The 11,798-nt window shown below is 44.6% G+C and overlaps 1 protein-coding gene across 2 annotated transcripts; it reads left to right on the top strand.

The window, feature by feature from the left end:
- Positions 1–4,270: 4,270 nt before the first annotated feature.
- On the top strand, positions 4,271–9,892 carry LOC110211828 (protein S100-A15A-like). Of its 2 annotated transcripts, none has more exons than XM_020991413.1 (3): positions 4,271–4,356; positions 5,828–6,020; positions 9,480–9,892. In XM_020991413.1, the coding sequence occupies exons 2-3, from the start codon at positions 5,871–5,873 to the stop codon at positions 9,654–9,656; spliced, it is 327 nt and encodes a 108-aa protein (XP_020847072.1). In that variant the 5' UTR covers positions 4,271–4,356; positions 5,828–5,870; the 3' UTR covers positions 9,657–9,892. The 2 variants fall into 2 exon arrangements, with proteins under 2 accessions (XP_020847072.1, XP_020847071.1); XM_020991412.2 differs by lacking the exon at positions 4,271–4,356 and adding an exon at positions 4,573–4,728.
- The last annotated feature ends 1,906 nt before the right edge of the window (positions 9,893–11,798 follow it).

Raw genomic sequence — 11,798 nt, 5'->3', positions numbered from 1 at the left:
TTGCTAGGGGGAGGTCTGTGATCTATGGAAAAACAAAATCTCTGAGGAATCAAAAGTTTCAATTCACCCAGAAGGCAATGGGAGTGGTGGTGGTGCAAATATGCTTTGGGATTTTACCAGTGGGGAGGAAGAGACATGGAGTGGGAGAGGAGGTAGGTTGGGCATGTAGAGAATGATAACAAATAGAGAGTTTTCATGGTCCATCAGCATCTGTAAAATGCCAGGGGATCTTGAGAGCTTTCTTACCTTAAATATGGGGTGGGCCTTGAGAGTGTAGATAACAGACCCCTAAGAGGAAAAGATTTGGATAGGCTGTGTTCTTGAGTAATGGAGAAAGAATCCACAGGGATGAGTTCACAGGTCCATCGGAATATTGAGAATTAAAAAACTCCCTATTTTTTTTTGAAAATAGAAATATGTGCAATATAGATTTTATTTTCTTTTATGGATCTAATATCATTTAGTTGAGAAACATAAAAATGGACTGTGTATCCTAAAATGATCACATTTAATAAATGTAAAGATGTAGTCTGTCTCTAAAAAACCCCCCAAAACAGAACCCAATTCTTTACCTGTGTGTTGCTGCTGTTGTTTTTTAATTTTGGGGGGCTGAAAATATTTTTTAAGGCTTTGGAATAGGAGTAGCTAGATGGTGCAGTGGATAGAGCATGGGTCCTGGAGTCAGGAGAACTGGAGTTCAAATATGGCCTCAGACACTACCCGTGTGACCCTGGGCAAGTCACTTAACCCAAATTGCCTCCAAAAAAAAAGTTTTGGAAAAAACTTGTTTTTTTTTTCCTTATGATTTCTATTGCTGTTGTTATCCAGTCACTTTTCTGACCTTCGCTTAAACAAGCTTGAAGTGGAAGTTTTTGGAAGGCCTAGCCTGAAGGAAAGGAGGATAGTGTAATAGAAAGAGCCCTGGACTTGGTCTTGACCAGGCTTGAGTTGGGATCCTTATTCTTTTTTTAAAAATTTTTTTTATTTCAATTAATTTATTTTGATTTATCAACAATCACTTCCATAAACTTTTGAGTTTTTAATTTTTTCTCCCCCTCCCTTCCCACCTCCGTCCCCAAGATGGTACACAATCTGATATAGGCTATACATATACATTCCTATTAAACATATTTTCACATTAGTGATGTTGTAAGGAAGAATTAGAATCAATAGGAGGAACCACCAGAAAGAGGAAATAAAACACAACAGAAGGGAAAAAAAATAGCAAATAGTATGCTTTGATCTGCATTTGAACTCCATAGTTCTTTCTTTGGATGTGGATAGCATTTTCCATCATGAGGCCTTTGGAGATGTCTTAAATCCTTGTATTGCTGAGAAGGGTTAAAGTCTATCAGTATTAGCTATTGCACAATGTGGCTGTTACTGGGTACTATGTTCTCCTGGTTCTGCTCACTTCACTCAGCATCAGACCATACAAGTCTTTCCAGGTTTTTCTGAAGTCTGCCTGTTCATCATTTCTTATAGCACAATAGTATTCCATTATACTCATATACCACAACTTGTTCAGCCATTCCCCAACTGATGGATATCCCCTCAATTTCTAATTCTTTGCCACCACAAAAAGAGCTGCTATAAATATTTTTGTACATGTGGGTCCTTTTCCTGTTTTTATAATCTCTTTGGGATACAGCCCTAGAAGTGGTATTGCTGGATCAAAGGGTACGCACATTTTTATAGCCCTTTGGGCACACCCTTGCAAGGTACTTTACCCCACAGGTTTCAGTTTCTTCATCTGCATATTAGGCAGTTTTCCTAATTGGGGCAGTATACATTCTTCACCTTCTTGTTTTTCCCCAGTGTGGATTGCCAGTCCATTTGCTTTTGAATGGCCATGGATGTCATTGAAAAGACCCTGGAGGGGATCAGGGACTGGATGCAGTCAGTACAAGGTCATCTGCAAGCAGAAGCCGCCAGAGGCCCTCAATCATCCCCGTGACAGTGGCCATGACCTTGGTGAACTTGTTTCCCTGTTCCGTGCCAACCTGGTGTCGATAATTAGAGATCATTAAACATCGTTATCTCTGTACTTGCTGCTATCAAGGAATCTTTGCTTGGGTGACACCTTGTTGGAGAGCTGCCTTACAAAGATGAAAAGGCTAGGCTTAATGTTTCTTATCTCAATGGTCTCCAAATTATTTTCTTTTCATTGTGTACTCCTACCAGTAAACAATTTTAAAGCATGATTCTGATATGTATATACTAACTTCTTTGTAAGTTGTATGCTTGTGTCCTGACTGTATGAATATTTATGTCCATCATAAAACTTTCACAAAACTAGAACTTTAAAAAGGATGAGATCGAGATGAAACAATAGTTTATGCTAGAGTCTGTAGGGAGCAGCACGAGTTTATTGAGGCTTCCTCAGACTTCTTTAATCTTAGTGCCTTCTCTTTGTGATGACACTTGATTTATCTTGTCTACATCTTGTACACAGTTGGTTGTACATTGTCCCTCCAATAGAACGTAAGCTCTTTGAAGGCAGGGACCTTTTTTTTTTTAAAGGCAATTGGGGTTAAGTGACTTGCCCAGGGTCACACAGCTAGTAAGTAGGGACCATGTTTTTTGGCTTTCTTTGTATCCTCAGAGCTTTTCACAATGTTTGGCACGTAGGAGGCACCTAATACACGTTTATTGATGGACTAAGAGGATGACATGGTCAGAACTGTCCTTTAGGAAAATCACTTTGGCAGTGGTGGAGGAGGGGACAAGACTGGACGTAGTGGGACTGCTTAGGTTTTTGCAATAGTCCAGATGAGAAGTGATGAATGTGTGAATTAGGACAGCGGCCACATCAGAGTGGAGTAGACATTCAAGGAATGCTGTGGAGATAGAAGCAAGAAGATTTGACGAGTGACTGGATATGTGGACCAAATGGGAGTGACATGTTGAGTTTGTTACCAAAGATGTGAACCTTAGTGGCTGGAAGAAGAGGGGTGTGTTTTTGGCAGGTAGTAGGCAGCGAGGTGGCACCATAGGGCACAGAGCACCAGGCCTGGAGTCAGGAAAACTCATCTTTGTGAGTTCAAATCCAGCCTCAGGCACTTACTAGCAGTGTGACCAAGGGTAAGTTGCTTAACCCTTTTGGCCTCAGTTTCCTCATCTGTCAAATGAGCTAGAGAAGGAAATGGCAAATCACTCCCATATCTCTGCCAAGAAAACCCCAAATGGGGTCACAAAGTCAGACAAGACTGAAACAACTGAACAACAACAAAGGAGCAACATCTTTCATATAGACTAGGCTGGTTTTTCCTTTTAAAAATATTGAAATTATCCTTGAGACTTAATTGGCCCAGGGGACCAGGGCTCTGGATATTGTTTCAGCTTCCCAATGACTTAAGCCCACAAAACCAGTGAATGAGGAGTTGAGAGCTTCTTCCTCAGTCTTACTGACAGATCAGGACGAACAACAAAGAGGCTGGCAAATTACATCCTAAACTGAATCAATGCTATATTCTGGCTGAATATCCTTTCTCTACTAGGGCTGATTAAAACTCTTTTTCTTAACTGTTAGATGTTTGATGAATATCTCCTTTTGTTCTGATCTTGAACCCAAACCATCAGTCTGGTCTAAGTCAGGCTTTAATGAACTCTCTGATACAAATAGCAACCCACTCATGCTTGCTCCTCTGGTATAATTCATCTCACTGAAAATGAAAAGGTGGGGTCCTTATTCACTGACCACTGTCCTCTACAGAGTTGGTCCACTTCCCCTGCCCGCCCTGCCTCAGCCTGCCCTCTCTGCCTATAGTAGCCCTGAAGGGCCCAGAGCCAGGGAAGACCAGTGGTGAGGGGGAGTATGGTGGAGTATTCATCAACAATGGCTTTCGGGGTCTGTTTAGTTATGCTAAAGATGAGCCCATGAGTGGCTATCATGGGAAGGTGGGACACACAATTCCAACTTGAGAGACTACTGCCTCATACTTTAGAATCGTATGATTTTTGAAGCTGGACCAATAATTTTGATTTCTGTTTCTTGTCTCTCCTATCTTCTCCTCCTCTCCTTCCTACCTTTCCTCAAGCTTTAGACGCATTTAGCCATATCCCAAACCCTATTCCTCAGTCCAGTAATTTGTCCCTTAGCTGTCTCCTTATCCTCCTTGCCAAGTTAGATTCCAGACAGGATTTCCTAATGGGTAGGCTTGGAAGATGATGTGGGAAAGGGGGAGGGGAAGTGGGAGGGAGATGCAGGGAGGGTGTGTTTGTTTTTAATGTATGGATAAATTTCCTTTTACCCACAAGAAAGATTCTTGAGCTGACAGCATTTGAAAGTATCATCCTTTGGTGGGGGTGAGTCCTTTTAAGAATCTGCCAGGATGTTGGTGAGTTTAAGATAAGGTGGGTCCCTGAAACCAGATGAGCTCAGTCCAGAAATCAGGTGTTTTTGTGATGTCATCTGAGACAAGTAATTAGAGGTATTATTCAAAGCAAGAGTCATAGCTCTCAGCTGGCTAATAGTGTTGGAGGTCATAAGGGCTGCTCAGTCCAGAAATCAGGTGTTTTTGTGATGTCATCTGAGACAAGTAATTAGAGGTATTATTCAAAGCAAGAGTCATAGCTCTCAGCTGGCTAATAGTGTTGGAGGTCATAAGGGCTGCTGGGCTCAGGGATGCCACCACTGCTCATTGAGCTGCCACCTGCCTGGGATCGGTAGGGGACTGAGGCCAGGTCACAGGCTCAGAGTTCATCTCTGGCCACTCCAGGAGTCAGGTCAGTGTCTCCTTTAAGAAGGGCCATGGTGGGGGGAGCTGCTGGGAGGAGGATATGGCCTGGGGACAAGGATATACTCCTGGTGGGGATGGTAGGGTGCTGTTCAGGGATTAGATTATGCTGTGTGTCTTTGCTACCCCCAAAAGCCAAACTTGGACAATTGCTTACTTTCATGGGGGTGTGTGTAGCACCCCTATAGAGGAGATAGGCCATCTACACTGTGCATCTGTGTAGGTAATGTAGTTGAGTAATTCAGGGGCCTAAAAATCCAAGACCTTGATGGGAGTGGTACATAGGGACCTTCCAGGGAGAGCTAGCCAAGTATCAGTGTCAGAGCTGACCCTATTCATAGTCTCGCGTTCATTGTTGAGGACTGATCAGGAGTTAGTTATGTTGCACAAGGTACTGTGCTAAGCACTTTACAAAAACCATCTCATTTGATTCTCATAAAAACCCTCGGTGGTGGGGGCTGTTATTACCATCATTTTACAGTGAGGAAATTGAGGCAGGCAGAGAATGACTTGCCTAGGTCATACAGCTGGTAGGTGTTGAAGGCTGGATTTGAAATCAGATCTTCGTGACTCCAGTGCCGTATACACTGTCACCACCTAGCAGATGCTTGGTGAGTTCCAGGTCTGATGGGGGAAATAGCCCCTGTCCTCAAGGAATTCCCAATCACTTAGGAAAAAACACAATTCTTGTCCTCAGGGAGCTTCTAGTCTAATGGGGGAGAGGAGACTGAGGACAGTCTGAGATGAGAGACAGAGAGTGAGAAACAGAAGCAGAGGATTAGAGTGTCCCTGGGTCCACTGAGTGGACTATGATGAGATTAATTTGGATTGGCTTCCTGAAGAAGGTCTTTTTTTTTTTCCACGAGGCATAGAAGGACGGAAATGATGGATGTACAGTGGGAGGAAGGGAGGGCCTGGAATGAGGAGACGGTGGATCATCAGAGGAAGGGCCAATTCTAGTATATTTGTCAAACCAGGCTTCCCTCTCTTTCCATGGTCTCCTCTGGTCCCCACTTTCCCTAAGGGGCCATATTACCCATTCTTTTTGTCCTTTCTTCTCTTTCAACCCCTCTCCTCTCTACTCCTAGGACTTTCCTCTGACTTAGATCCCGAAATCAGCCTTCACTGAACATGCCTGACACCCCAATAGAAGACTCTATCTTCCATATCATTCATTGCTACCACCTCTATGCTGCCAGAGAGGGGGATGTGGACACCCTAAGCCTGGACGAGCTCGATGCCCTGCTCACAGAAAACATGCCCCGATTCATGGAGGGTCTGGTATGGCTGGGGAGATGCCAGGGGATTCTGGGGTCAGATCCCTAGGGGTAGAGGGAATGGTGCATTTAGAATGGGACCTCCAGGTTAGTTCTGACTATAGGAAGGTTTACCTTGGAGGGTTATGGGGAAAGCTAGGGGTGAATAGAGAGGGGTTGGGGGAATGAAGTTGCTCTTCATGAGATCTCAACCTGGTGGGCATAAGCTGTGAATATGTGCCCTAGTCCCACTCTCGACTCTTAAACCTGACCAGGCCCTTTATCCTGATTCTAATTCTATACCAGTTCCTGCCCCTGCTCATCCTTGCCCTTAACCTCAAATCTAAACCTTTGTCTTGTTCGTGCCCCCAGGCCCAGCCTGCTAGGCCTGAAATCCCTGCCCTTTCCCGACTCTTAATTCAAATACAGGCTCCGCTGAGTTCCATCCCCTCCTTCTGGGACCACCAAACCTCTCAGCCAGCTCCCTAGCCAGACTCTAAACGCAGCCAAGAGCTCTTCTTCCCTGGAGGGGAGGGGAATATGAAGGAGATGGGGATAGGTATAGGAAAGGATTAGGGAATCTCTTTTTCTCTCTGCTCTCAGAGCTCCCAGGAAAGGGACGAGACATTCCTATCTGAGGGCCTGGGGAAGGAGAAGATTGGTTTAGGGATATTCCTACTATTCCTGAACCTGGGGGCAGTCCTGGCTTCCTTCATCCCCTTCTTCCTTGGCCCAACCACCCCCTAACTCTAGGAGCACAGACTAACTAACCCTAAAGGCCACCCTTCTCCCCCACCCATGGAAGTCTCTACTGAACTTAGCACCAATTTCCAATCTCCATTTCCTTCAGTCTCCTTCCACTCTTGTTCTGTCATCAAGCCAAGTCCAGCTCAGCTCCTTAATTAAGCTAATGAGCAGGTTCTTCAGGAACTGCCTGCAGTCTTGCCAGCTGTCACAGGATATTTATTTAGTTTCCTGACCTCTTACCTACTGCCCAGAGGCTTTTAGAAGTTAACTAACCTTTCCAGAAGTGTTCCTGCCAGGAAAACCTTATAACCATCTACCTTATAGCATCCATTTTAAGCCTCTTTCTCTCACTTTCAGGCAAAGGAAGTGGGGGGTGGGGGGAGGCACAGACTGGCTGGGAGTGCCAGCTCTGAGAGTCCTGGATAGGGAATAATAATGGCTAGCATTTATATAACGCTTACAAATATTATCTCATTTGATCCTCACAACAATCCTGGGAGGTAGATGCTATTATTGTCCTCATTTTACAAATGAGGAAACTGAGGGAGGCAGACATAAGATGACCTCCCCAGGCAGGCTAACACAGCTAGTAAGTTGTCCCAGGTAAGTTTTAAACTCAAATCCAATGCTCTATCCACTTTACCACAGTCAGGGAAGTCCCTTTACCTCCAGGCTTACAGTGGGCTGGTCCTTATCATTTAAGGGTCAAATTACTCATGCTTTTCATACACACACACACACACATGTATATATGTATATATATGTGTATATATATACACATATATACATATACATACATACATATACATACATACATATATATACCTATTTGTATCTAAAGGTAGCCATCTCTAGGGTAGTGAGGGAGGGAAGAAAAAAAGGGAAAAAAAAGAAATTTACAAGACAACTTTGTTGTATATTTAGAAACAATAGCAGGCTGTACATGGTAGATCTGCAGTTTCACATTCAATCATTTTTTTTTATTGTACTAGGTTATGGAAATGCTTATTTTATTCCATGAATTGAAAATTAATATAAAAAGAAAAAATAATTAATGCACACTAGAAAAAAAGAAAACCACACACATACACAAAGGATATGTATAGACAGATGGAAAGATACATGTGTCTGTCTATGAAACGCGACACAGAGATAACAGAATGATAATACTAAGAGATCAGAGGAGGTGAATCTTAAAGGTGGGGTTGGGAGCAGGAATTATTACATAATGGGGCCAGAGAGTCAGATTGAGAACAATAGAAATGCCACCTCAGGAGTGAGCTGTGGGTGGGTTGAGAGGAAGCCATCACATTCATAGCTGATCAGACCAGACAGACGTTCGGGGAGGAGGCAGAAGTGTAGGAGAGGATGCAGATAGCCAGCACTGGCCAAGAATGGGGAGGAGAACCAGGGCATGTTTTTCTGTTACCGGTGACACAAACCTCTAGGGATTCTGCCTGTCACCACACTCCTGCTTTCTTGCTGTGACTCTTCATGGCTAAACTCCTTGACACACCTCCTTGTTATCCTGTTACTGGTCTTCCTCTTGTCTGCCTCAAGTCTTAGAGTATTAAGGTCAGGTGTGGCTTTTAAGGCCCTTTGCTGTAGTGTCTGAACTTTTCATGACCCCATTTTTGGGGTTTGCCCAAAGAGTGGTTTGCCGTTTCCTTCTCCAGCTCACTTTACGGATGAGGAAACTGAGGCAAATAGGTCAAGTGATTTGCTTACACAGCGAGTGGGTATCTGAGGCCAGATTTGAACTCAGGTCTTCCTGACTGTAGGCCCAGTGCTCCATTCGCTGTGCCACCTAGCTTTCTCCTACCTAGCTACCCAATCCTATCCTAGACCATTCTAATTCTGTTTTTGGATCCTAGATCTAAAAGCTGGAGGGACCCTAGAAGCCATCTAGTGCAATGACCTTATTGTACAGTTAAGGTTAAATGACTTGTCCAAGGTCAAACTAAATGTCTAAGGGGGGGGAGATTTGAACCTAGATCACCCCAGCTGCAGGTTTAGTGCCTTATCTACTAGGCCACAATGCTTCTACCCAACCAATATTGTCTCCCTTTGCTTCCCAGTACTCTCCCTCTCTTCCTGAATTTGAATATGGCCTCAGACACTTACTAGCTGTGTGACCTTGGGCAAGTCACTTACCCCTATTTGCCTCAGTTTCCTCATCTGTCAAATGAGCTGGAGAAGGAAATGGCAAACCACACCAGTACCTTTGCTAAGAAAATCCCAAATGGGGTCACAAAAAGTCAGATGTAACTGAAAAGACTAAACACCAAAGGCCTGTTTCATTTACTTCATTAGAGTAGAAGTTCCTTGAGGGCAGGGACCCTAAATCTAGTCTTTTCTAGAAGAGACTAGAATAGGCCTGGACATAGGGCAGGCATAGTCACTGGCATGGTGGAAAACTCTGGAGCTAAAAGACCTGGGTCTGGCTCTTGGTTCTGCCAGTTGCTAGTTGTGGGATCTAGAGCTTAGCAGCCTTCCTGCCTGGCACCCAGTAGGTGCTTAATAATTGTTCACTGATTGACCTGGGCAAAACCACCTTACCTCTCTCTGAGCCTCAGTTTCCTCCTCATTGAACCAGGGGTAATGATCCTCGTACTACCTGCCTTTGTGGATTCTTGGGACAATCTGAGCAAAGTAGAGCATGGTAGAGACAGTGGTGTTAATGTCTGTCATTCTGATGATCCCCGGCTGATCAATCACTCCCGCTGCTCTGCTCCAGGGCCGGAGTCAGCCAGAATATTTGAAGCAGCTGTTTCAAGTGGCCGACAAGGACAAAGACAACCAGATCTGCTTTGATGAATTTATCTACATTGTGGGCAAGGTGATGAAGGACTATCACCTACAGTACCACCGGCAGCTGTGTGCCCACTACTGCCGGGCAAATGGCCCGTACTGAAGGATGCACCGATTCCTCCTGACTTCTTCCTGCCACGGCGGCCCCGGGGGGCCTCAGGATGCCAGTACCTGTGGGTTACCAGGCCATATGGGACGCTGGGAGTGGAGCTGCTTTTTCAGTCTGGGTTTGATTGGCATTCTATAACTGTTTGATCACGGGCAAGCCATTTTACATTTCTGAAAAGAGGTTTCCATCCCTGTAAAATGAAGATAATAAGAGTTGCAATGCCAGCCTCACAGGATTGTTCTGAGAAAATTACTTTTGTAATCCCGAAAGGTTACGGACCTGGGAATATTTTTCAGTTAGAGACCAGGGCTGGGCATGGGGAGATATTCCAGTTTGTAAAACAAAAACAAGGTGGATCTGGAACCAGGCATTGCTTATTTAGCAGGGAGATGGGATGGGGATACAAGGGTAGGGGTAGGGAAAGGCAGTTCTTTACCACTTGCCATGGGCCAGTGACAACCTCTCAAAGCCTCAGTTTTCTCATCTGTAAAATGTTGATGACACTTGCACTACCTACCTCAAAGGGTTGTTTTGGGGAGAGCACTTCATGAGCTCTTGTTATTTTTTTATTTACACTGATACAGGGGTATAAATAAGGTAACTTCCTATCTTTGGGGTTCCTACTAATCTTGCACTGAATGCTCACCTGTGGGCAGAACCTGGGCCTCTAGAAGCAAGAAGAGAGATTTTTCAGGCCTCAGAAAACTCAGTCTGACAGAGGAGACCCACCCTCTGGAGCTCCTAGTATGATAGGGGAGATTTCCTGTCCTGGGAGTTCTGGACCAGTCTGACTGTGGAAACTTTTTTTTTTGGCTATGGGGGTGTCACATTGTTGACTCACAATGAGCTTGCGGTCTCCTGACACCCACAGATCTCTTTCAGACAACTGTTTCTCGCCGGCTTCCTACATCCTGTACGTGTTGACCCCACAGACAGTAGAAGGTAAATAATCCTGCCAGTCAGAGCCCTAGATCCTAGTACTGAGGAGGAAGGACACTGGGAGCAGAAACTGAATCAAGCCGGGAAGAGAAGGTGTTTCAGGAGCTGGAAGAGGGAGGAAGAGAGGAAGGAAGGCAGCTGTTCTGTGAGTGAGAATGAAGATCTTGGGAAAATAGCTTTAGAAGGGACCTGGAAGGGATTTTAGAAGTCGTGATGAGGAAACTGAAGCCCAAAGCCATTATATGACTTGCTCAATGGAGCAATGAAGGAGTCAGGATTGGAACCCAGATTCCAAATCCAGAGCTCTTCTCTCTGAGAGATGCTGCTTCAACTGGTGTATCTTGTGGTTTTTAAAGTTGTGAGTCACCCTGGCTCAGTGGGAGGGGAGGTAATCTTTGTCTTAAACAAAGGATCATCAGGGAGGGTGACTAAAGTCTCTTGTTTTAAGATTAGAGGAAGGGAGCAGATGTGCTCCAGTGAGGACCCAAAGGCAAGATAAAAATCCTAGAGGAGTAGGGACCGGGCAGGGGTCAGGAGAGGGCGTCACTCAGTGTTGTACAGTGTTATCTGTGCAAAGTATCATTATGACTGAATCACAGAATTTCAGAATAGGAAGGAACCTCAGCACCATCCATTCCAACTTAGATCCAACAGGAATCCTCTGCAGAGGCTGGACCCGATAGGGAGTTTTCTATAATTTAACCCCTGCTTGAAGACTGCCAGATAGGGATACCAAATTCCTCCTGGTGCAGGCCATCCCACTTTTTGTATAACTAATTGTTAGAAAATTTTCTTGATACCAAATTTAAAACGTCCTTTTTGCAATGCCTACCCATTGCTCCTGGAGGCATCTGGATGGGGCAGTGGATAGAAAGCTGGGCCTAGAGTTCAAATCCAGCCTCAAACACTTAGTAACTGTGTGACCCCAGGTAAGTCATTTCACTTCTATCTTTCCCAAATTCCTCAAGTATAAAAGAAGGATAGAGGCAGTAGGTGGTGCAGTGAATAAAGCATCCGGCCTGGGGTCAGGAAGACCTGAGTTCAAGTCCTGCCTCAGACACTTACTATCTGTGTGACCCCAGGCAAGTCACTTAACCCTGTTTGCCTCAGTTTCCTCATCTGTAAAATGAACTGGAGAAGGAAAGGGCAAACCACTCTAATATCTTTGTCAAGAAAACCTCACATGGGGTCATGAAA

This window comes from Phascolarctos cinereus, unplaced genomic scaffold, assembly GCF_003287225.1.
Source record: "Phascolarctos cinereus isolate Bilbo 61053 unplaced genomic scaffold, phaCin_HiC Scaffold_5;HRSCAF=322, whole genome shotgun sequence".
Classification (NCBI taxonomy): domain Eukaryota; kingdom Metazoa; phylum Chordata; class Mammalia; order Diprotodontia; family Phascolarctidae; genus Phascolarctos; species Phascolarctos cinereus.
The sequence above is the reverse complement of the archived record's forward strand: the minus strand, read 5'-3'. Positions and strand labels throughout refer to the sequence as shown.